At 49.3% G+C, this 25,353-nt stretch overlaps 1 protein-coding gene across 4 annotated transcripts in view; it reads left to right on the top strand.

The window, feature by feature from the left end:
- The window catches only part of KLHL32 (kelch like family member 32), a 218,633-nt gene that overhangs the window by 46,575 nt on the left and 146,705 nt on the right, over positions 1 to 25,353 (top strand). For all 4 annotated transcript variants that reach the window (XM_060190744.1, XM_060190743.1, XM_060190742.1 and 1 more), the window contains one exon: positions 7,719 to 7,899. In XM_060190744.1, the coding sequence (XP_060046727.1) occupies positions 7,729 to 7,899 (171 nt within the window). In that variant the 5' untranslated portion in view covers positions 7,719 to 7,728. The remainder of the gene's footprint in view (positions 1 to 7,718; positions 7,900 to 25,353) is intronic.

Genomic DNA, 25,353 nt, shown 5'->3' with positions numbered 1-25,353 from the left:
TAAAGCGCAAGGACTGGTGTAAGGATCGCGGTTCGAGCCCCCAGCTCCCCACCTGCAGGGGGTCGCTTCACAGGAGGTGAAGCAGGTCTGCAGGTGTCTATCTTTCTCTCCCCCACTGTCTTCCCCTCCTCTCTGTCCTATCTAACAATGATAACAGCTATAACAACAGCAATAATAACAACAACAACAATAAACAACAAGGGCAACAAAAGGGAAAAAATAGCCTCAGGAGCAGTGGATTCGTAGTGCAGGCATTGAGCCCCAGCAATAACCCTGGAGGCAAAAAAAAAAATTAAAAGAAACGAGTAAAAATGAGTGTCAACTATATATTTTATGTAGCCAATAGACCCAAAATAAAACGGGCAGGTGGTCCGTATAAAACTCTGAGGGTGTTCTGCGTCCTCCCGAGACTTCCAACACCGCACCTTCCACGAAAGCCCACTTGGATCTGGACCGTCTGCACGGCCAGGGCTGCCTGGGGCTCCTCGGGGCAAGCAGGCAGCTCTTCACGTGGGGATGCCCAGAAGGTGGCATTGCTCCCGTGGGAGACCGTGCCCACTTCTAGGACGATGTCCGCAGGTGGCTACTCCTGGGAAATGGGCTCCTACTCCGTGTTTTCTTTCTCAGCTTCTGATGTTTTAGGAACGTGCTTTCCCTCCCCTCTCTGCTTCCCAGATAATGGAGGGGTGTTGCTCTCAGTTGAGAGTCTTAGTTCGCTAGTTTGGAATAATTTCCAGAGAGCTGTTTGCAAGCTTGTGTCTGCTTCCTGCCTTCGCTAGACATGGCTCACTGCAGCTTTGCTTACTTCTTCCGAGGCTTATGGACACCCACCACCTGGGCCTGCCTCCTCTGGGCCCAGCCTTAGAGGACTGAGAATTTATGCAGATTGCTATCTGAACGCTGAGTGGGAAGTTGCTTTCATAATACAACAATGACTTGTTGATTAATAGGCCTTTACTTCTTGCCAAATGTTGGGAGTATTTGTTTCTGCTTCTAAGGATTCCTAACAGATTGGTTCCAAAATATTTGGAATCTTGTGCCAAGTGTTGCCTTATGTACTGAGCGTGTTGTTTCCTTTAGACTGTTTGGGGCCCAGCACGATGAGGCCGCGAAGCGTGCGGCATTGCAATTGTTTAGAGCTGAGTCTTTTTTTTTTTAATTTCTTTATTGGGGAATTATTGTTTTACATTCGACAGAAAATACAATAGTTTGTACCTGCATAACATTCCCCAGTTTTCCATATAACAATACAACCCCCACTAGGTCCTCTGTCATCCTTCTTGGACCTGTATTCTCCCCAGCCACCCACCCCAGAATCTTTTACTTTGGTGCAATACACCAACCCCTGCTGAGTCTCTTTCTCTTCACCAGATTTCCATGTACAGCTGCTGCTCTTTTCCCGGCAAGGTTTGTTCACTGCGGATAGGTATCTGAAAGGCAGATATAAATTCAGCCTTAGCAATAAAGACAATAACTGGGACTCTCTCTGCAAAATGAGTAAGGAAACATTTAAAGACAGTTACTTTAATATATTCGTCTCATCTATAAATGAAATTTGAAAATACATTTATTTAGCCTGTAAGGTGATATTCACAAGGAGAAAAGATGTGAGTTTCAAAATACAGTTTCTAAGGTTATAATAATTGAAATCTATTTTGAAATCCCAAAATGTAGCTTAGTCACAGGGCAGAGATGTTTTTGAATCATAATTTCAAACTTTTCTTATTAGTAACTCACAGTACTATGCTAATGTATATTAATTTTTAAATAAATTTTATTTTTATATTATGCATAATAGAAATATCAAATACTGACTTTATTTTTTTTGCCCTCATACATAGATTTTTGAGATCTGTACACATCACCATTTTCTTATTTTTGTTTTCTGAGCAGAAGATTGCATCAACGTATTTTTGCTGATAGTTTCTTAAAAATCATTGTTTTGGATCTGTGGTTTCTTATCTGTGAACTAGAAACAACAATAGTACCTTCTCAAAGGGTTGTAATGGAGATTGAATGAATTAATAATTATAAATCACTAAGAATAATTCATAGACCTGCCAACATCCATGTTCACTGGAGAAGCAATGACAGAAGCCAGAACTCCCACCTTCTGCTCCCCATAAAGAATTTGGGTCCAGACTCCCAGAGGGATAAAGAACAGGGAAGCTTCTAATTGAGGGGACAGGACAGGGAACTCTGGTGGTGGGAACTGTGCGGAGTTGTGCCCGTTATCCTGCAATCTTGTTGATCATTACTAAATCAGCAGTAAAAAAAGAAATGGAAAGAAAAGAACAATTCATAGGACGTGGTAAATGGTTTGTGCTTGTTAAATTTGTTAAAATACTCTGTTAGGAAAGATCTTTCACAGATTATCTTAAAGCTTTACCTAACTGATAGTTGTTCTATTACAATTCATTTCGTCACTTAATTGAGTGATGCTAACTAATCCTCTTATGTGTTAAAAAAAAAAGTTACTTGTGCCTTTGAATGTAGTTTTCAATTACTAAGTAAAGGAATGGGCCTATAGCTACAATTACTAGATGAATATTTGAAGACAGTGACCATTCCAAAGCTTGACTGCTGGGTTTCAGCTGAAAGTGAGCCTCCCACCTTCCCATGAGAACTGCTATCTGTCAAGCTCCCTTCCTTCCTTCCTTTCTTCTTATAGTTCTGACATCTCTGAAACTCCTCAGTTAAAAATGCCCTGCTAGGGGGTGGGGGGTGGTGCACCTGGCTGAGTGCACATGTTACAATGCACAAGGTCCCGGGTTCAAGCCCCCTGTCCCCACCTGCAGGAGAAAAGCTTCACAAATGGTGAAGCAGTGCTGCAGGCATGTCTCTTTCTACTTCTCCATCTCATTTTTTCCTGCCATTTCTCACTCTCTCTATTAAAGAAATAAAAAAGATAATAAAAAAACATTAAAAGAAAAATGTCTGGCTAAGTTCCCTGGCAGCTGCACTCTGGCCTCCCACAGGGCATGTGCTCACTGTAAACTAGTGATTTGCACCCAGCCAAGACTCACCAGCAGCTGAGTCTCCAGAGCGGCCAGAGGGGCTCAGGCATAACAGCTGACTACCCCGGGCAGGTGTGTGGAGTCTCACGCTCTCTTGAGTGGTCACTTTATATCAGAGGGAGGGGCTGGATGCCGGAGTTCCCAGGACAGGGGAGATGGAGCTCTCAGGACAGGGGAGATGGAGCTCTCAGGACAGGGGAGGTGGAGCTCTCAGGACAGGGGAGATGGAGCTCTCAGGACAGGGGAGGTGGAGCTCTCAGGACAGGGGAGATGGAGCTCTCAGGACAGGGGAGGTGGAGCTCTCAGGACAGGGGAGGGTGAGTTCCAAGGACAGGGGAGTTCCAAGGACACTGGTTGCTTCTGATCTACTTGGTCTAGGCTTTTGAGAGAGTCCACATATCAGATACACAGCCTTTATATTAAAAAGACTCAGTCTGTGTTTTAAAAACTTCGAGACATACAATTAATTTTCCCCCTCATATTAATTAACTAGTGATTTATATGACTACATTTTACTAGGAGTGTACATAAACACCATTCCCACCACCAAAAGACTGTGTCCCATCCCACCCAAGCACCCCCACCCCCCACTGGCCCAGGAAGCCGAATGTCTACCTTCCCCCTCACCACAGGGTTTTTACTTTGGTGCCCTACTTTCAATTTAGTCAGATCCTGCTTTTAGTTTCCCTTTCAGATCTTCTTTCTCAACTTCTGTTGATAAGTGGGATCATCCCATACTCACCTTTATCTTTCTGACTTAGCTCACTTAACATAATTCCTTCTAGCTCTGTCCAAGATGGGTCAGAGAAGGTGGGTTCATTGTTCTTCATAGCTGTATATGAAGAACATATACAGCTCCCAGGACAGGGGAGGTGGAGCTCCCAGGACAGGGGAGATGGAGCTCCCAGGACAGGGGGGATGGAGCTCACAGGACAGGGGAGATGGAGCTCCCAGTACAGGGAAGATGGAGCTCCCAGGACAGGGGAGGTGGAGCTCCCAGGACAGGGGAGATGGAGCTCCCAGGACAGGGGAGATGGAGCTCCCAGGACAGGGGGGATGGAGCTCCCAGGACAGGGGAGGTGGAGCTCACAGGAAGGGGAGGTGGAGCTCCCAGGACAGGGGAGGTGGAGCTCCCAGGACAGGGGAGGTGGAGCTCCCAGGACAGGGGAGGTGGAGCTCCCAGGACAGGGGAGATGGAGCTCCCAGGACAGGGGAGATGGAGCTCCCAGGACAGGGGAGATGGAGCTCCCAGGACAGGGGAGGTGGAGCTCCCAGGACAGGGGGGATGGAGCTCCCAGGACAGGGGGGATGGAGCTCCCAGGACAGGGGAGGTGGAGCTCACAGGAAGGGGAGGTGGAGCTCCCAGGACAGGGGAGGTGGAGCTCCCAGGACAGGGGAGGTGGAGCTCCCAGGACAGGGGAGGTGGAGCTCCCAGGACAGGGGAGATGGAGCTCCCAGGACAGGGGGGATGGAGCTCCCAGGACAGGGGAGATGGAGCTCCCAGGACAGGGGAGGTGGAGCTCCCAGGACAGGGGGGATGGAGCTCCCAGGACAGGGGGGATGGAGCTCCCAGGACAGGGGAGGTGGAGCTCACAGGAAGGGGAGGTGGAGCTCCCAGGACAGGGGAGGTGGAGCTCCCAGGACAGGGGAGGTGGAGCTCCCAGGACAGGGGAGGTGGAGCTCCCAGGACAGGGGAGATGGAGCTCCCAGGACAGGGGAGATGGAGCTCCCAGGACAGGGGGGATGGAGCTCCCAGGACAGGGGAGATGGAGCTCCCAGGACAGGGGAGGTGGAGCTCCCAGGACAGGGGGGATGGAGCTCCCAGGACAGGGGGGATGGAGCTCCCAGGACAGGGGAGGTGGAGCTCCCAGGACAGGGGGGATGGAGCTCCCAGGACAGGGGAGATGGAGCTCCCAGGACAGGGGAGATGGAGCTCCCAGGACAGGGGAGATGGAGCTCCCAGGACAGGGGGGATGGAGCTCCCAGGACAGGGGGGATGGAGCTCCCAGGACAGGGGGGATGGAGCTCCCAGGACAGGGGAGATGGAGCTCCCAGGACAGGGGAGGTGGAGCTCCCAGGACAGGGGGGATGGAGCTCCCAGGACAGGGGGGATGGAGCTCCCAGGACAGGGGAGGTGGAGCTCCCAGGACAGGGGAGGTGGAGCTCCCAGGACAGGGGAGGTGGAGCTCCCAGGACAGGGGAGGTGGAGCTCTCAGGACAGGGGGGATGGAGCTCCCAGGACAGGGGAGGTGGAGCTCCCAGGACAGGGGAGGTGGAGCTCCCAGGACAGGGGGGATGGAGCTCCCAGGACAGGGGAGATGGAGCTCCCAGGACAGGGGAGGTGGAGCTCCCAGGACAGGGGAGGTGGAGCTCCCAGGACAGGGGAGGTGGAGCTCCCAGGACAGGGGAGGTGGAGCTCTCAGGACAGGGGGGATGGAGCTCCCAGGACAGGGGAGGTGGAGCTCCCAGGAGAGGGGAGGTGGAGCTCCCAGGACAGGGGAGGTGGAGCTCCCAGGACAGGGGAGGTGGAGCTCCCAGGACAGGGGAGATGGAGCTCCCAGGACAGGGGAGATGGAGCTCTCAGGACAGGGGAGATGAAGTTCCCAGGACAGGGGAGATGGAGCTCCCAGGACAGGGGAGGTGGAGCTCCCAGGAGAGGGGAGGTGGAGCTCCCAGGACAGGGGAGGTGGAGCTCCCAGGACAGGGGAGGTGGAGCTCCCAGGACAGGGGAGGTGGAGCTCCCAGGACAGGGGAGGTGGAGCTCCCAGGACAGGGGAGGTGGAGCTCCCAGGACAGGGGAGATGGAGCTCCCAGGACAGGGGAGGTGGAGCTCCCAGGACAGGGGGGATGGAGCTCCCAGGACAGGGGAGGTGGAGCTCCCAGGACAGGGGGGATGGAGCTCCCAGGACAGGGGAGAGGAGGGCCAGTGTTTCTGTCAGCTGCATACAGCCTGAGAGTGCTCAGATGAGAAGCAGGGTTGAGTCACCCTTCTCACTCAGGGACTAATACAGACTTTTCCTTCCCTTTCTTCCTACCTTCTTTCTTTGCTTCCTTTTGAGACAGAGAAGGGAGGAGAGAGAGAAGGTGGGGAGAGAGACCACAATGCTGGCACTTCTGTTAGTTGAGGGCTGGGTTCCAGCCTTGTCCCTCGCCTGCAGGGCAGTGTGCTGTGCCCGGGAGCCATTTCTCTGGCCTGGGCACATCTCATGCACCTGCACCAGAAGTTCTCATAGCTGTCTACAAACCCAGTTTGCATTTCCTCCTATAGCATTATTGCAGAAAGACCTAGAGTTCTGTCTAGGAGTTTCGAAAGGGCAGTAGGATAATTATTTTAGAATGGGGTAGGGGAAAGGGGTAGATTTCACAATAGGTAAATTTAGCATTTTTACAAAATAGAACAAAAATAGCATTGTGTATTCATAAATATAGAGTTATCCCATACAGACAGTGAAGGATAACACTGTCAATATATTTTTCTTCCAAACTCAGTTCTTTTCATAAACTATGGCATTTGCTTTGATGTTCTGCAAAGCGTGCTTCCTGCCCCGTCTCCCGTCTAATAATCCAGTTGAGTGAATTGCCTTCTGAACGAGTGCTTTTTCCAACCTACATTTGCTCCGTTTTGTTTACTGTATTTATTAGTGGAGTACTGTGGCCTGTGGGGAGGCTTGGTGACTTCCTCTTTCTCAGCTGAGTCATGCAAGGCCAGTGGATTCTGCACTTCATTGGGGCATGGGGGTGATCAGATTCTGATCTTGTGCTGACTCCACTCAGGTGCTCAGAGGTGAAAGAGAGAGAGAGAGAGAGAGAGAGAGAGAGAGAGAGAGAGAGAGGGAGGAGGAGGGAGGGAGAGAGGTATCAGAATTTTTTTCTGGTGGGGACATCGGAGTAAGAAAGTCACACATACTCTGTCACATTCTAGAAGGCTTTGCACTTTAAGATATGCACATATAGGGCCCCGGTGGTGACACACCTGGCTGAGCGCACATGTCACAGTGCACAAGGACCCGGGTTCGAGCCCCTGGTCCCCACCTGCAAGGGGAAAGCTTTGCAAGTGGCGAAGCAGGGCTGTGGGTGTCTCTCTGTCTCTCTCCCTCTCTATCTCCCCCTTTTCTCAATTTCTGGCTGTCTCTGTCCAATAAATAAATAAATATAATTTTTTAAAAAGAAACTTCCCTATTCATTAAAAAAAAAAAAAGTTCAAAAGCATGTGCATATACCATGTGTCAGAGGCCCAGAGTTAGAGGCTCGCCAGCTGACGGACTTGGGTTGACACACAGCCGTGGGTGCACAGATTCAGAAAGAGAGGGGCTGAGTGGTGGCACACCTAGTGAGAGCACATGTCACAGTGCACAAGGACCCGGGTTCGAGCCCCCACCCCCCACCTGCAAGGGGAAAGCTTCGTGAGTGGTGAAGCAGGGCTGCAGGTGTCTCTTTCTCTCTCTCCCCCCCTTCCCTCTTGATTTCTGGATATCTCTACCCAATAAATGTATAAAGATAATTTTAAAATGTTAAAAGAGGACAAGAGTGGGTAAGAGACTGAGCTCCTCACAGCAGGCAAGGAAGTGGGGTCCGAAGGGCTCGCTCTCTCCTCCCGTGCTCTGGAGGCGCCTGCTCCCTGGGTGTTTGGACTGAGGGTCAGTCGGGGAGGGCAGGAGAGCTGGGCCGGAGCAATGCTGACTGGGCCACTCTTGTCTGTAGTATTCAAGGCATGCTGACGGGCCATCGGCTCTGCCACTCGGAGTCTCACAACGACAGCGTCCTGGCTGCGCTGAACCAACAGAGAAGCGACGGCATCCTTTGCGACGTGACCCTGATCGCAGAGGAGCAGAAGTTCCACGCCCACAAGGCCGTCCTAGCAGCCTGCAGCGACTACTTCCGGGTGAGTGCAGGGGTGCAGGGAGCGGGTCTCTCGTCCATGCCCACGAGCTGGATGGCAGCCTTCCTGAGCTGGGAGGGCAGGGCGCTGCCAGGCCGCTGGGTGACAGGTCGCTCTCACAGCTGCACGTGTGGTTGGCAGCAGTTGGGGCTGGGGGACAGCAGTCTGTGAGCTTTCCTGGGGATGAGCTCAGGGCCCTGTTGGATTTCCAGGAACTGCTGAGGCTCTGAGTCCCAGTGTCTGTGGGGACTGGAGGGCCAGACTATGCACACGGAGTGTGCGAGTGGCTCAGTACAGGAGGATCCTGGGCAGTTCACGTCGCTTGAGTGTGTAGTCCAGGGCCAGTGGTGGCGTACCTGGTCATACACACCTGGTAGAGGACATGTGTGTACTCAGCAAAGCTGCTCACTGCTCTGCAGAGACACCCCTGTGCCGAGTAGCACTCACCTTCACCCTGCAGAGAGACACCCCCTCCCTTCCAGGGCCATGAGCAAAAGTGCCCTTTGCTCTAGAGAAAGAGGTCCTGTTGGCCAAGAATGTTTGCTACAGAAACTTCTTTTTAAAAATATTTATTCATTTTCTCTTTGTGTTGCCCTTGTTGTTTTATTGTTGTAGTTATTATTGTTGTTATTGATGTCGTCGTTGTTGGATAGGACAGAGAGAAATGGAGAGAGGAGGGGAAGACAGAGAGGGGGAGAGAAAGACAGACACCTGCAGGCCTGCTTCACCACCTGTGAAGCGACTCCCCTGCAGGTAGGGAGCCGGGGGCTCGAACCGGGATCCTTATGCCAGTCCTTGTGCTTTGTGCCACCTGCGCTTAACCGCTGTGCTACTGCCTGGCTCCCCAGAAACATCTTAAGAGAGAGGTGAGACCCCAGAGACAGTCAGTACATTTTCCACACTATGTGCAGAAATGCAGGAGATGAGAGGCAGCTAGGCTACCAGCAACCATATACCACAACCGAGAATTATACTTGCCTCCTTCAAAAAAATCATGATCTTTATTTACTTATTGGATAGAGACAGCCAGAACTAGAGAGGGAGGGGGGAGACAGAGAGGGAGAGAGACAGAGAGACACCTGCAGCCCTGCTTCACCACCTGTGAAGCTTTCCCCCTGCAGGTGGGGACCAGGGGCTCGAACCCAGGTCTTTGTGCACTGTAACATGTGCGCTCAACCAGGTGCGCCGCCACCTGATTCCTCTTGTCTTTTATTCTGCCACAGTGAGGCACCTGGAAAGCCATGTTGTCTTAGGATTTTCTCTATCTCTCATAGCACTTATAATCTTGCTCCTGAGTTAGAGAGAAGGCATTCAGTAAATTTCTTTCTGTGAACTAAGGGCCAGGTGGCATTCCAGGTAGAGCAACTGCGTAACTCTAGGCCAGGACCGGGGTTCAAGCCTTTAGTCTTCAGCTGCAGGGGGAGCGTCACAGGTGGTGACACAGGCTGCAGTTAGTGTTGCTTCTCTCTCTCTCCCTCTCTCTCTCTCTCCCTCTCTCTCCCTCTCCCTCCCTCTCTTCTATCAAAAGAAAAGCTCTGGCCCTTAGGAGCATGGGGGTCACTGAGTCCCAGCAGTAACCTTGGGGGTAGTGGAGGTGGTAGTGGGTGAATGAAGTTGTCTAACTGCCGTGGAAATGCAGGCCTGTTTATTTTGATGCTTAGCATCCCGAAGGTGAAATGTGCAGAGTGTTGGTCATTCTAGTGTCTTCTGTTCATGGAAAGGACTTTGATACAAATCAGGATTCTCTGACAGTTGGCAGACCTTGTGAAGTCATTGTGGACTGTTCTGATCGGTGACAGCTGGGTCTGAAAAGGAACGTGAGGTTTCCAGCGCTGTTGCAAATTGTCCTGTATTGTGCTCTGACGTTAGTAGCAGCTGTTCTTGCTTAAAAACAAAGAATGGGCCGTGGGGTCCAAAGTACGGTGACTTCTTGTCAGATCATCAACATTTTGAAAGAAAAGGCAAGAGCACCGTGTAGCCACGCCAAAATGCTTGTCTTGAAATCAGGCGTCATGGTCCAGGAGGTAGCACAGTGGATAAAGTGTGGGACTCTCAAGTGTGAGGTCTGGAGTTTGATCCCTAGCAGCATATGTACCAGAGTGATGTCTGCTTCTTTCTCTCTCTCTCTGCCTATCATTCTTCATGAATAAATATATAAAATCTTTATTAAAAAAGAAATCAGGCGTCATTTCCTTCGTGTGGACAAGACGACACTATTCCAATGCCGCGATCTAGACCAAGGCATAAGCGTGCAGGATAGCAAATATCCAAAACATCTCAGGAACTAACACAATCAAATAATAAAAGCCAATCTGATTCTAGTAGAGGCAGAGGAACAGAATCGATATTTTTCTTCTTTTATTTTATCTTTGCCTCTGGGGTCATTGCTAGAGCTCAGCGTGGTTCTGCTGACTCCATCGCTCCATTGGCCCCAACCTGTTCTTTCTTTTCTGAAAGAGACAGTGAGAAGTAGAGCGGGAAAAGAGAGAGAGAGAGAGAGAGGGAGGGAGGGAGAGATCCCAGTGCTGCAGCTTCACTGCTCATGAAGCCTGCTGTGCCAGGTGAGGACTGGGGGCTTGAACCCAGAGCCTCATGCAGGTACTGTAAGTGCTCTACCAGGTGATCTGCAGCGGTCCTCGGGAGTGATCCTTCTGCCAAGGTAGTGAAAGGTGTGCAGTGTCATGATGGCTAAAGATAGAGACGGCCAGAAATTGAGAGAAGGGGAGATAGAGAGGGAGAGAGACAGAGAGCCACCTGCAGCCCTGCTTCCCCACTTGTGAAGCTTTCCCCCTGCAGGTGGGGACCAGGGGCTCAAACCAGGGTCCTGGCGCATTGTAACATGTGCGCTCAGCTAGGTGACCACTACCTGGCCCCATATGCATCTCTTTAAAATATATTGATTTTTATTATCTCACTTATTAATAAGACTTAATAAAGTAGGAATGGGGAGGGAGAGCACAGGGTGAAGCATAGACTGGACATGGGGCACTGCACCACAGCAAAGGACTCTGGGAGGGAGGAGAGCACAGAGTGAGACATGGATGGACATGGGGCACTGCACCACAGCAAAGGACTCTGGGAGGGAGGAGAGCACAGGGTGACACATGGATGGACATGGGGCACTGCACCACAGCAAAGGACTCTGGGAGGGAGGAGAGCACAGGGTGACACATGGATGGACATGGGGCACTGCACCACAGCAAAGGACTCTGGGAGGGAGGGAGGGAGAGCACAGGGTGAGACATGGATGGACATGGGGCACTGCATCACAGCAAAGGACTCTGGGAGGGAGGAGAGCATAGGGTGAGACATGGATGGACATGGGGCACTGCACCACAGCAAAGGACTCTGGGAGGGAGGAGAGCACAGGGTGAGACATGGATGGACATGGGGCACTGCACCACAGCAAAGGACTCTGGGAGGGAGGAGAGCACAGAGTGACACATGGATGGACATGGGGCACTGCACCACAGCAAAGGACTCTGGGAGGGAGGAGAGCACAGAGTGAGACATGGATGGACATGGGGCACTGCACCACAGCAAAGGACTCTGGGAGGGAGGAGAGCACAGAGTGAGACATGGATGGACATGGGGCACTGCACCACAGCAAAGGACTCTGGGAGGGAGGGAGAGCACAGGGTGAGACATGGATGGACATGGGGCACTGCACCACAGCAAAGGACTCTGGGAGGGAGGAGAGCACAGGGTGAGACATGGATGGACATGGGGCACTGCACCACAGCAAAGGACTCTGGGAGGGAGGAGAGCACAGATGGATGGACATGGGGCACTGCACCACAGCAAAGGACTTGGGGAGGGAAGAAGTAGGAGAGGGAGAAAATTCTGGGGCCTGGTGCATAATGAAGTTATCTGCATATGTCAGTGGCTGCACTGTAAAGCATTCACCCCTGAATAAAATAAAACAAAATTAAAATACTGATTTTTAATGAGACAGAAGTAGCGGAGAGACTAGCGTATTGCTCAACTGTGGCATACGGTGTTACCAGGAATTGAACTTGTGGCCTCTGGGTCCTTAGGTGTCCATGCTTTGTGTGCTGACGGGCTAATCTCTCTCCCATCTGGGAATCTTTCTCAGGAAATAGAGACTTCCTCTTTACATCACAGCACCCTTTACAGGTCTTTTCTCTGAGGGCAGTTGTGACTCACTGAGGAGCAGAACAGTCTGCAAAGGAATCATTGACCCACGTTGGGTTAGAAGTGTGGGGCCACGTAGTACAAGTTGGGTGGGAGGGAGGGTAGAGCTGGAGAGAGAGATGGAATCAGAGAGAGAGGGAGAGGGAGAGAGAGAGAGGGAGAGAGAGAGAGGGAGAAAGAGAGATGGAATCAGAGAGAGAGAGAGAGATGGAATCAGAGAGAGAGAGAGAGGGAGAGGGAGAGGGAGGGAGAGAGAGAGATGGAATCAGAGAGAGAGAGAGGGAGAGAGAGAGAGATGGAATCAGAGAGAGAGGGAGAGAGAGAGATGGAATTAGAGAGAGAGAGAGAGGGAGAGAGAGAGAGGGAGAGAGAGATGGAATCAGAGAGAGAGAGAGAGAGTTTCAGGGATGCCAGTCCCACGGCCTCTCCACTTGGCATCCCTCTGCCCGGGCACAGTGCGGCCCAATGCAGGGAGCCCTGCTCAGGCGGCTCAGCTGTTCAGCGTTGGCTGTCTCTGCCTCAGCCCCCAGGAGCGCCTACACTTCTTGGCCAAGGAAGCAGATGTCTTCACTGTCTAACATAGCTTTGCATATGCGATGATAAAGTGATTCAAATATGACATTTTTAAAAGTTAAATATTTGAGCATCATTTTCCGTTATAGCCTGAGTGTGTTACGTTGATGTGTGTGCGTGTGTGCGTGTGCTGTGTGTTTACCCGAGCCCTGCTCAGCTCTGGCTTATGGTGATGCAGAGAACTGAACCTGGGACTTGAGAGCCTTGGGCAGCATAGTCTCTCTCTCTCTGATTCCATCTCTCTCTCTCCAGCTCTCCTCTCCGTCCCACCCAACTTGTACTACACCTGGCCCCACACTTCTAACCCAACATGGGTCAATGATACCTTCGCAGACTGCTCTGCATTAAACTGTCTAGCTCTGTCCCTGATATAAATTTTAGTTTTAAGACATGATAAAGCCTGTAGTCTGGGAGGTGGCGCAGTGGATAAAGCCCTGGACTCTCAGGCATGAGGTCCTGAGTTTGATCCCCAGCAGCACATGTACCAGAGTGATGTCTGGTTCTCTCTCTCCCTTCTATCTTTCTCATTAATAAATAAGTAAAATGTTAAAAAAAAAAAAAAACCAGGATAATGCCCACGATTTAAAAAATGTGTTCCATGTGAACCATCTGTATCTATTCTTGTATTGCTTTTACCACCAGCTCAACTTGCATGACAAATCCACCCCTCGGGGGCCACTTTTTCCTATTTTTTTCTTTATTTTATTTGATAGGACATAGAAAAATTGAGAGGGGGGGGAAGAGAGAGAGGGAGAGGGAGAGACCTCTGCAGCCCTGCTTCTCCACTTGTGAAGCTTCCCCCTGCAGGTGGGGACTGGGGTGGGGCTTGAACCCGGGTCCTTGCATGTGGTGATGTGTGCACTTAACCAGCTGTGCCCGCTGGCACAGAACTTGCAAGGGATCATGCTCTCTGTACTTAGAAGCCTGTGCTTTCATGACTCAGGAAGTGTCAGACATCTGCTGTTTTCTGGATGCAGAAAGAACCTATCGTCTGCAGGACACACCAACAAGTGAGCAGGTGACTGGAGTTCAGTGTGGCAGGTAGGCAGGACTCAGGATGGTGTTCTGGGGTGTGAATCTCTTATTTTTCTCCCATTCCCACTTACTGCCTGGGCTTGGAACCTGAAGGACAAGTCCATCATTCCCAGTTGCCATTTTTTTCCTTCTTTTCCTGAAATTTTCTGGTACAACAAGGCAACTATTTGCAGGTATATTACAGTGTTTTTTATTTTCACTTTTATATCTGTTGTATGATGTCGCCCATTCACAAAGCTGGCAAACAACGGCTTCCAGTGAGACATGAGTGTACCAGGGGTGCGTAGACGGACAGAACTTGTGTTTGTGTTTATGCTGTGCGTCATAATGTTACTGCCCCGACATCATTTCTTGTCTAGTCAAGTCCACAATGAATTACACTATGTCAGCACTTAAGGTTTTATAATATTCTTCCGGTGTCTTGAATACTTCAAGAAGTCATTGCTGAAGATAACACAGACCATATTTCTTTATTGTTTTTAAATTTATTTAATCATGGTCAACAAGACTATAGGACAACAGGGGTACAGTCCCACACAGTTCCCACCACCAGAGCTCCCTGTCCCGTCCCGTCCATTGGAAGCTTCCCTGTTCTTTATCCCTCTGGGAGTCTGGACCCAAATTCTCTATGGGGAGCAGAAGGTGGGAGTTCTGGCTTCTGTAACTGCTTCTCCACTGGACATGGGTGTTGGCAGGTGGATCCACACCCCCAGCCTGTGTCTGTCTGTCCCTAGTGGGGCAGGGCTCTGGGGAGGGGAGGCTCCAGGACACATGGGTGAGGGCGTCTGCCCAGGGAAGTCAGGGTGGTGTCATGGCAGCATCTGCAACTTGGTGGCTGAAAAAGCCTTAAGATGTAAAGAAGAACAAATTGTTTAATAATTTGGAACCTAAAGGCAAGAATATAGATGAGATTTGGGGCCTCCATTTTGTAAAAAGCCAGTAGGTCTATTTTAGGTCTATTCCAAGGGGCCTGTGACTTTTTTCTAATTTTTGCCTGAGCCTGACAGCTAACATGCAGGTGGGCTAAAGGTATTGTCTGGGGAGATGGTGTCAGAGTTGGAAATAGGACTAGAAAGCTGGGTCAGGAAAGAGAGTAGCTTCCAAATCTGGGAGAAGTATATAGATAGAATCGACTGTAAGCCCCATCGATGTGATCTGGGGCCCTTATTCAGCACAGGGGCCTGTGTGACCTCTGCATCCCTGTTGGTCTGGGCTCACATCCTGTGGCCACGGCTGGAAATAATCTAGGGTGCACTCGTTTCAGGACCCGTCTTCCTCGAGTGGCAGTTTGTTGACCAAAGCCTCCCTTCGGAGAGGGGGCAGTCCTCACCAATATTGAGCCACGTTGGGCAGGGTCCTATAGACGCTCATGGGAGAGTCCAGTGTGTTGTTCTGATGGAGATGAGCAGTGACAGTGGAGAGAGGGATCTGTTAGAATAGACCATATTTCTATATAGCAGGCTAAATTCAGTTTCAAAAGAGTGTTCTGATCTATCGCGTAGGAAGAATTGTAAATTATGTCCTAGTGGTTGTATCAAGACCACTTTCTTATAACGATGAGAATTTTGAATTACTCATCACCAAGTCTGTGTGGTAGGAACAAATCTCAGAGCTATAATAAAAATAAATTTGTGCTACTTTACATAATGAATGAGAAAATGTCACTTTTAAAGGGCAAAGAAACCTCTTAAATTATTAAAACGTTGAGTTTCTTTCCCATAGTCTTTAAAAACTATAAATTCTTCTAGAATTCCAGACTTAGAGAAGTATATAATGTAATATATACTTGGAGGCTGTCACCAGTCATGAATTAAAATGAAACATCTGGGTCACTGAGAACTAAACGTCTAGTTTTGTAAATGTTAAAATAAAATGACCTGAAACTTCTTTTTTTAATATTAATTTATTTATTACTGGATAGAGACAGAGAGAAATTGAGAGGGGAGAGGGAGAGAGAGAGAGGGAGAGAGGCAGAGAGACACCCGCAGCCCTGCTTCACCACTCCTGAAGCTTCCCTCCTGCAGGTGGGGACCGGGGGCTTGAGCCCAGATCCTTGTACACAGATGTTTGCGCTCAACCAGGTGTGCCACCACCCGGCCCCTGTAACTTGAAACTTCTTAGTGGAAAAGGATCTCGATAATGATATTTCCTCAGGTCTCAAAGGCCAGGCGCGGGTGCTGAGGTAGACCGCTGAGGTAGACTGCTGAGGTAGACTGCTGAGGTAGACTGCTGTTCTCTCGCCACCTTCCTGTGCTTCCTCACCTCGGGACTCTGGGTAAGGCTCAGCCGTTATCTTCATTAAACCTCCCAGTAGCCCCTAGAAGTGAGGTATTACGACAGCTTTACCGGTGAAAATTCTAAGTTGTTCAGCATTTGTTCAGACCACTCAGCTGCTTGATAACAGAATCCAAATCCTTGTGAGCTCCGTGTACCTCCAAACCGACTGTGTTACATCGAACAGTGTGGATGTCAGGGAACTTCTGTGTAAGGTTGTGTTGAGGATTGTGGCTGACAGAAGAGCCGAAAGGTGTCTAAGTCCTAGACGAGTCTGTGAATGTCCCCTTGCACGAGAACGAGACTGTGCATATGTGATGAGGAGGCAGAAGGGCTTGAGGTAGGAGGCCTGAATTATAAGCCACCGAGCCCGTGTAATCAGGAAGCTCCCCAAATGGTAAAGGCACATAAATATTGTTGACTGTAAACTTTTTAAAAGTCTTTCCCCCTTTTGTTGCCCTTGTTGTTTTATCGTTGTCGTTATCACTGTTGTTGTTATTGATGTCCTTGTTGTTGGATTCATGTGTGTGTCCTCGATTCATGTGTCATGTTGCTGAAAGATAATGAGCCTGGTTGGCAAAAGCCTTTTTTTCTTCTGCAGTTCGGGGCCATCATTATTCAGCAGTGACACAGACCCACAGCACTAGCAATTTTCTGACCTCTGTGTAGCCTGCTGTTGACATCACCTGAAGTCATCAGGGCCTAGGATTCAGGGAAGGCAGACTGCCTGGTCACTGCAGGAGGCCCAGAGACCCAGTCAGCTGCCTGGGAACCCAGTGCGGCAGCTTGTCACCTCTTCCTTTCAGCTTGTGACGCCCCCAGATACTAGGATCTGACTCACAAGGGAGGTTTGACAGACTGCAACAGGGTTTTCTTAGGACAATTACCACTTAAGACAAGTATCTATGAATTGACGGGGTCGTTCACCTGGGGGTGGGGTGGGGGTGTCTGCCTTGCCAAGCATGTGACCCAAGGTTGAACCTGGCCCTGCAGCAAGGGGGTGCCTTTCATGGCTTCCCTCTCCCTCCCTCTCTCCCTTCTTCCCTTCCTTCCTTCCTCCCTTCCCTCCCTCTCTCTCTTTCATTCTTTCTTTCTATTTGAAAAAAACTGACTCAGAGTAGTAAAGCCCTAAAGGCAACACAGTGGAAGTTTATCTGTAAGCAAAGTCTTTCCAAAGCACTCTTGAACGTGACAGCAAGCACCTGGTGTTGGGCAGGTGCTGAATTCCTTATCTCAGTCATAATCAGCCGCTTTCTGTGAGTAGGTGGGACTCTGCGCCTTGTCTGTGGTATCCGTCAGTAGCTACCAAGCAGAGGCCTCACAAAATGACTCTTAAATGTAGCTGGGTCAACGCCCATGTTCAGCGGGGAAGCAATGACAGAAGCCAGACCTTCCACCTTCTGCGTCCCACAATGACCCTGGGTCCATGCTCCCAGAGGGATAGAGAATGGGAAAGCTGTCAGGGGAGGGGGTGGGATATGGAGACTGGGTGGTGGGAATTGGGTGGAATTGTACCCCTCCTACCCTATGGTTGTGTTAATTAATACTTTCTTAAATAAAAAAATAAAAATAAAATGTAGCTGGGGCAAAAAGTGACACTAGGAAAGGTGGCTCAGATGTTGAGCAAAGCCAGATTCAGGCAGCCAGTCTGGCACGTTATGGCCCGCGGGTGAGTCTCCCACCCCTGGAGGACCTTCGCTGGGCACTGGCTGCCTGGCGGCCCTGACAGTAACCCATGGCGGGATAACTGAGAGACAGACTTTTTAGATTTCTGTATCGCGGGATTAGTGGTTTACAGTCGGCAGGAAATAAAGTCGTTTGTTCATGCATGACATTTTCCAGTTTTCACATAACAATTCAGCCCCCACTAAGTCCTCCTCTGTCATCATGTTCCAGGACCTGAACCTTCCCCACCCCCTCCCCAGAGTCCTTTACTGTGGTGCAGGACACCAACTCCAGTCCAGGTTCTGCTGAGTGTGTTTTCTCTTCTGATCTTGTTTTTCAACTTCTGTCTATGAGCGAGATCGTCCCATATTCATCCTTTTGTTTCTGACTGATCTCACTTAATAATTCCTTCAAGCTTCATCCAAGATGGGGTGAAAAATGCAAACTCAGCATTTTTAATAGCTGCATAGTATTCCACTGTGTATCTAGACCACAACTTGCTCAGCCACTCATCTGTTGTTGGACACCTGGGTTGCTTCCAGGTTTTGGCTATTACAAATTGTGCTGCCAAGAACATATGTGTACACAAATCTTTTCGGATGGGTGTGTTGGATTCCTTAGGATCTATCCCCAGGAGAGGAATTGCAGCATCACAGGGTAGGTCCATTTCTAGCCTCTGAGAGTCTCCAGACTGTTCTCCACAGAGGTTGGACCCACTGACATTCCCGCCAGCAGTACAGGAGGGTTCCTCTGACCCCACACCCACTCCAGCATTTGCTGCTGTTACCTTTTCTGATGTCTGACATTCTCACAGGAGTGAAGTGGCATCTCATTGTTGTCTTTATTTGCATTTCTCTGACAGTCAAAGACTTGGAGCATTTTTTCATGTTTCTTGGTCTTTTGGATCTCTTCTGTGGTGAATATTCTGTCCATGTCCTCTCCCCATTTTTGGATGTGATTGTTTCCTTGTTGTTGAGTTTGGCAAGCTCTTTTATTTATTCTGGTTATTAGTCTCTTGTCTGATGTATGGCATGTGAAGATCTTCTCCCATTCTGTGAGGGGTCTCTTTGTTTGGGTGGTGGTTTCTTTTGCTATACAGAAACTTTTTAATTTGATGTAGTTTTGTTGGTTTATTTTTGTTGTTGTCTTCATAATTGGACTCATGTCATTGAAGATGCCTATAAAATTTAGATAGAAAAGAGTTCTGCCAATATTTTCCTCTAAGTATCTGATGGTTTCTGGCCTAACATCCAAGTCCTTGATCCACTTGGAATTGACTTTTGTGTTTGTTGAAATATTGTGGTTCAGCTTCATTCTTCTGCACACTGAAAGATAGATTTTTCATGTGAGGTGGGACCTTGTAAGCATCAAAAGGTGTAAGGGTTTTTGCTTTTAATTTTAATTAAAGGCACTTCATAATTTCCTTTCAAAACTGAACACATTCATTAAAAGTAGAATTACCATAGGCAATTCTATGTGAGGCACCAGACAGAGTAGTGGTAGTGGGCAAATGCTGTTTCTTTTTCAAGTAGAAAGTTGAGAGTCTCTCAGGAATCATCATATTCCCTTGAAAAGCTGCTTGCATCAGTGCCAGAGAAATTATGGACATTTCTGGGTGGCATCATTATTCTCCTCATGATCGTGCTGATTGATACTGTACCAAGCTCCTTCTAGTGAGTGGAAAATGGTAAACTCTTGTCTTCATCTTACTTCTTTATTTCAGAAGATTCACTTCTCCTGAACATCAGAGCTACAGAGCTAGAAAAATGTGTGCAATGTCCTAAGAGCCAACTTGGATCCCACTAGCTCTGTGCAGTCACTGGATTAAGCTCTTTATATGTATTTGTTTCAGCATGTTTTGCAAGATTAAGCCCCTTTTTATGCCATAGGTTCTTGTGTTTTGGGAATGGTAACTTTCAGCTTTTAACCTCAGCTTCACTCATGCTTATGTAATCACTGCAACACAGCCAGCCTTAGCTTCAGCTGAAACAAGAACACGTTAGGAGGATATTGAAACTGAAGAGTGTCTGAAACCTTCAGAAGCTGAGCTGTTGAGCACAGGCAGATGTCTTTATTTATTATTATTTTTTTATTTAAGAAAGGAGACATTAACAAAACCGTAGGATAAGAGGCTTACAACTCCACACAGTTCCCACCACCAGAACTCCGTATCTCACCCCCTCCCCTGACAGCTTTCCCATTCTCTATCCCTCTAGGAGTATGGACCCAGGGTCACTGTGGGATGCAGAAGGTGGAAGGTCTGGCTTCTGTAATTGCTTCCCTGCTGAACATGGGTGTTGACAGGTGGATCCATACTCCCAGCCTGTCTCTCTCTTTCCCTAGTGGGGCAGGGCTCTGGGGAAGCGGAGCTCCAGGACACACCGGTGGGGTTGTCTGTCCAGGGAAGGCAGACGTCTTACAGAAGAGCGCTTGACAGCTGGCCCTGTACGTCTGATGAGCCAGTGCAGTGCTGTCAGGGTCTCTAGCTGTGATCCCGTCCTGCTCCTCATTTGTATCTTAAAGTCACACAAAGGGGCCTTGTGCACATGTTACAATGCACAAAGACCTGGGTTCAAGCCCCGAGTCCCCACCTGCAAGGGGAAAGCTTCACAAGTGGTGAAGCAGGGCTGCAGGTGTCTCTCTGTCTCTCTCCCTCTCTATCCCTCCCTTCCCTCTTGATTTCTGATGGTCTTTATCCAATCAATAAATAAAGATGATAAAAAAAAATTTTTTTTAAGTCACACAAAATGAACTGTCCACACTGTGGAATGTTCCAGCTGCCTGTTGAATTAGCTGCTCTTAATTAGACCATCCGGTGCTGACTGGGTTTTGGACTCCCATGCTTGGCTTCCTAAAAGACTGAATTGCCAGTGTTACTTTCATTTAGAAAGACGTGACTCTAAATTGATGACAATATGAAACCATTCTTATCACTTTGTAATTAATCTATGTCCGTTTAGTGCTCTCTGGCCCTGTTCGTAGAAACTAGTCAATCTCACGTGAGAGGCTAGTAAAAGGTACAAACGGGGCCGGTGGGTGGCGCACCTGGCTGAGCGCACACATTCCCGCGCACAAGGACCCAGGTTCAAGCCCCCGGTCCCCACCTGCAGAGCGGAAGGTTCCTGTGTGGTGAAGCAGGGCTGCAGGTGTCTCTCTGTCTCTCTCCCTTTCCTCTTGGAATCTAGCTGTCTCTATCCAATAAATACAGATAACTAGAAAGGTACAAACATTTTCAGGTAAGCAATTTGTACTCACCTTTCTGAGGTTAACTTTGGCTGGAAAAAAGAAGACAGGACTGTAAGACTAAGCGCAATTTGCTGTCTGTGTTTGCTTTGCTTTGAGCTGAAGGTCCTGCTAGCTTCCCACTGTCGGGCAGTGGAGACGCACAGTAGGTTCTGAGACTGGTGTGTGGGCCACGTCGGCCTCTCAGCTAGTACATCTCCGTTGGGCCAGTTTTCAGCTTCTTTGGGACCCTGTGCTTGCTTCACAGAGCTGCAAAGAGGGAACGTTTGATTCGAGCAGAGTTGGAAAGAGGACAGTGTTCACTTGAGTAGAATTTGACAGCATGTTCTGGGAAAGGCCTGGAAGATGGGTGACTGTCATCGCTGTTATCAAACAGCGGGCTCAGGGCCACTGTAGAGAGCCTTATACGCTCAGTGTCGAGCAGGACTGCCTCATGCAAAGAAGAGGAAAATCAAGAAGGCTGGAAGCTATGTAAGTATCGGGCAGACGAGAGTGCCCATGCAGGAAAGCTGTGCTGTGCACACAGGCCCCAGGCGCGGTCCCTAGAAACACCAGGAGCCGGGACTGAGCGATACTGGCGCTGGGGGGACCGTAAGGAAGAAAGATGGCCATGCGGGTCGTATAGGGTCACAGCTGTGCAGCGTGGAGTGAGCCAAGCTCATCAGCTCTGGTGAGCCACGCACATCAACTTCCCTGGGCTTGACAGGTCTTCGTCGAGGCATTTTTGAGAGGTGCTTGCAGTTTTATAGTTTCTTCTTTTTGGGGTGTGGGGAGTGGTTAGTGAACGCATTTCTCCCGTTGGATGAGATGTGTAGACTCTGTGTGTGGCCTGCATGGAAGAAGTGTCACAGGTGTGAGCAGAGGGAGGGAGGTGACCCGAACACTGCCTGCTGCCTGGACGCCCTGTTCTTCCTGAGACCAGGAAGGCTCCCATCCAGTGGCTACTTAGCAACGGATGGAGTTAGAGAAAACAGTGTGTTTCTGGGGCTCTCGTCCTCGTTTGCAGATTAACTGATAATGCAGAGTGGTGCCAGTGTGTGTTTTTCCCTCCCTCCGGGTGTCAAACCATGAAGATCAAACAGTAAGAGACCCAAGAAAGAGCCCATCGCTCGGTCGAGCACTCATATCTATAGTCTCCCACTTTATGTCCACGTGTTAAGGAAAACACTAAACACTACAAGCAGAAATGAAAGGCAACAGGACTACTGAGACCTGGGGGATGGAAAGATAGCCCAGCAGGTAAGGCGTGTGCCCTCTCGTTATGTGCACAGCTCAGACTGAACCCCAGTGCCACATGGGAAGTGGTAGTGGGCCCTGGGGGGACGCTTCTGTGCTGTGGCCTCTCACTGTCTCTGTCTGAATGACAAACAGCCTCAGCCGGCATGGTCATGTGTGAAGCCCTGACTTGACTCATAGAAAGCCGATTTTTTATTGAAAACTTGTCTTGTTTGTTTGCCGCTAGTGTTATCGGTCAGGCCTGGTAACTGGTAGCCATTATCTGGATAGAGGCTGAGACGAGAAATAGATGGAGGAGGAGGGGAAGACAAAGATAGATAGACAGACAGACAGACAGGGAAAGAGATAGGAGGGAGACAAAAGAGAGAGAGAGAAAGAAGGAGGGAAGAGAATGAATGAGAGAGAGAGAGAGGGAGAGGGAGAGGGAGAGGGAGAGGGAGAGGGAGAGGGAGGGGGAGGGGGAGGGAGAGGGAGAGGGAGAGGGAGAGGGAGAGGGAGAGGGAGAGGGAGAGGGAGAGGGAGAGGGAGAGGGAGAGGGAGAGGGAGAGGGAGAGGGAGAGGAGAAACAATTCCAGCACTGTTCAACCACTCACAAAGCTTCTCCCTGCAGGTGGGTTTGAGCCCCTGCTCCCTACTTGCAGGAGGTCCACTTTGCAAGTGGTGAGGCAGGGCTGCAGGTCTCTCTCTCTCTCTATCTCTCTATCTGTCCCTCTCCATCTCCCTCTCCCCTCTCAATTTCTTTCTGTCCTACCCAGTAAAGTGGAAAAAAATGGCCTCCAGGAGCAGTGGATTCATAGTGCAGGCACTGAGCCACAGCAATAACCCTGGAAGAAAGAAAAAAATAAACAATAAATAGATAAAGGAAGGGAGAAAAGAAAAAAGGAAGGGAGGGAGGGAGGGAGGAAGGGAGGGGGCAGGTGGTGGTACACCTGGTTGAGCATACATGTCACAATACCAAGGACCCTCAGTCCCCACCTGCAGGGGAAGCTTCACAAGTGGTGAAGCAGGGCTGTAGGTGTCTCTGTCTGTCTCTCTTCCTCTCTATCACCTCTCAATTTCTGACTGGATGAATCTGATAAATAAAGATAACAATTTTTTAAAATTTGTATATATAAAAAGGAAACACTGACAAGACCATAGGATAAGAGGGGTACAACTCCACACGGTTCCCACCACCAGAACTCCATATCCCACCCCCTCCCCTGATAGCTTTCCCATTCTCTATCCCTCTGGGAGCATGGACCCAGGGTCACTGTGGGATGCAGAAGGTGGAAGGTCTGGCTTCTGTCATTGCTTCCCCGCTGGACATGGGCGTTGACAGGTGGATCCATACTCCCAGCCTGTCTCTCTCTTTCCCTAGTGGGGCAGGGCTCTGGGGAAGCGGAGCTCCAGGACACATTGGTGGGGTTGTCTGTCCAGGGAAGTCTGGTTGGCATCATGCTGGCATCTGGAACCTGGTGGCTGAAAAGAGAGTTAACATACAAAGCCAAACAAATTGTTGACTAGTCATGGACCTAAAGGCTGTGTTAGTGCAGGTGAAGATTTGGGGTGGAGGATCTCCATTTTGTAGATGGCTAGTAGGCATATTTAAGTTGTATTCCAAAGGGCCCATGACTACACCTTTTTTTTTAAGCCTGGCATCTGATATGCAGGTGGATCCAAGTTATTGTCTGGGGAGATGATGTCATGGCTGGAAAAAGGACCAGAAAGCTGGATCAGGGAAGAGAGTAGCTCCCTAATATGGGAAAGGGGTATAAATATTGTTGACTGTGAACCCCATCAATTTGACGTGATCTGGGGCCCATATTCAGCTTAGGAGCCTGTGTGACCTCTGCATCCCTGTAGATCTGAGCTCACATTCTCCAAGGTGCTTCTGTCCTTGTGCATAAAGTCAGAAAAAAATAAGAAAAAAAAATTTTTTAAAGAAAGGATAAATAACAACAACAACAAAATAGAAACGTAGGGAGGCCAGGCAGTGGCGCATCTGGTTAAGCGCACACATCACAGTGCATAAGGACCCCGATTCAAGCCCCCTGTCCCCACCTGCAGGGGGAAAGCTTCACGAGTGATGAAGCTGGGCTGCAGGGGTCTCTCTGTCTCTCCCTCCTCTTCATTTCTCTCCATCTCTATCCAATAAATAAAGATAATTAAAAAAAAAAGAAACACAGGTGAGCTCCTGGAACCAAGGAGCTTCTGTCCTTGTGCTTAGAGACAGAGAAAAATTAAGAGACAGAGACCTGCAGAGACCTGCAGCCCTATCCCACTGCTTCTCCCCTGTAAGACGAGGGTGCCAGGGGCTTGAACCTGGGTCCCTGCCTGCTGTAATGTGTGTGCTCAACCAGGTGTGCTGTCATCACCTGGCCCCCTTCTCTTGACTTTTATCATGACTCCGTCTCCTCTCCCAGAAAGCCAAGGGTGGGACTGGTAGTCCATTCCTTATTCACGTGGTTTCCCAGGCAACCATCTCTCATCACATTTCTGCTAAAAATTCTCTCCATTAATGCAGACGCATTAAGAAGAGCAAGACACTCGTGCAAATATGGTTCTGAAGATTTCTCAGAAACAGGACAGGAAACCAAATATTATGACAAAACGTAGTCTGTCTCTCTCCCTCAGGCAACTCCAAGCTTTGAGAGCTGGGAGACAGAACTGTGAGTGAAAACCAAAGACAGAGGAAAAATATATTTTCAACACATTTGTAACCAAGTATTTATATTTGATCTTCTAGGACAAAGGGGAGGAAGTCATCACGGCGACTGGGATTCAGCACTTGGCGATCTCATCGAAAATTGTGTTCTATTAGCATTTCAAATATCCCAGCCTCACAAGACCGCTGCTGGGGTGTGACACTGACTCCAAAATTCTTTATGGGGAGCAGAAGGTGGAAAAAAATCTATCCTTTATGTTAGAAACTATTCAGTGTAGTGTTTCCCCTAACATCTTCAAATATATGACATACATTCAAAGGATCTGGAGTCCTTAGAAATGTCTGCCCCCTGTCATTTTGCTTATCTCTGAAGACTCTTTGTTGGCTAGTTTTAGGTGTAATGCAGCAAAATGTGTTACATCTTGTGACTGTGTGACAAGGAAACTCAGGAAGCTTCATTCATGTCCTATGATTTCAGGACTCATTTTTGTGTGAAAAACAGAAGGAATCACACCTCATAAACCCGTACCTCTCACTGTGACAGGCACTCCAAGTGGATTGTATTCCCACAAACTGGATCTTCAGTTAGAAAGACCAACAGTGGCTGCAAGCCTTTATCAGCCAAGAGT

The sequence above is a fragment of the Erinaceus europaeus genome, chromosome 4, assembly GCF_950295315.1.
Source record: "Erinaceus europaeus chromosome 4, mEriEur2.1, whole genome shotgun sequence".
Lineage (NCBI taxonomy): Eukaryota > Metazoa > Chordata > Mammalia > Eulipotyphla > Erinaceidae > Erinaceus > Erinaceus europaeus.
Note: the sequence above shows the minus strand (reverse complement) of the source record. Positions and strands in the feature narration are given on the sequence as shown.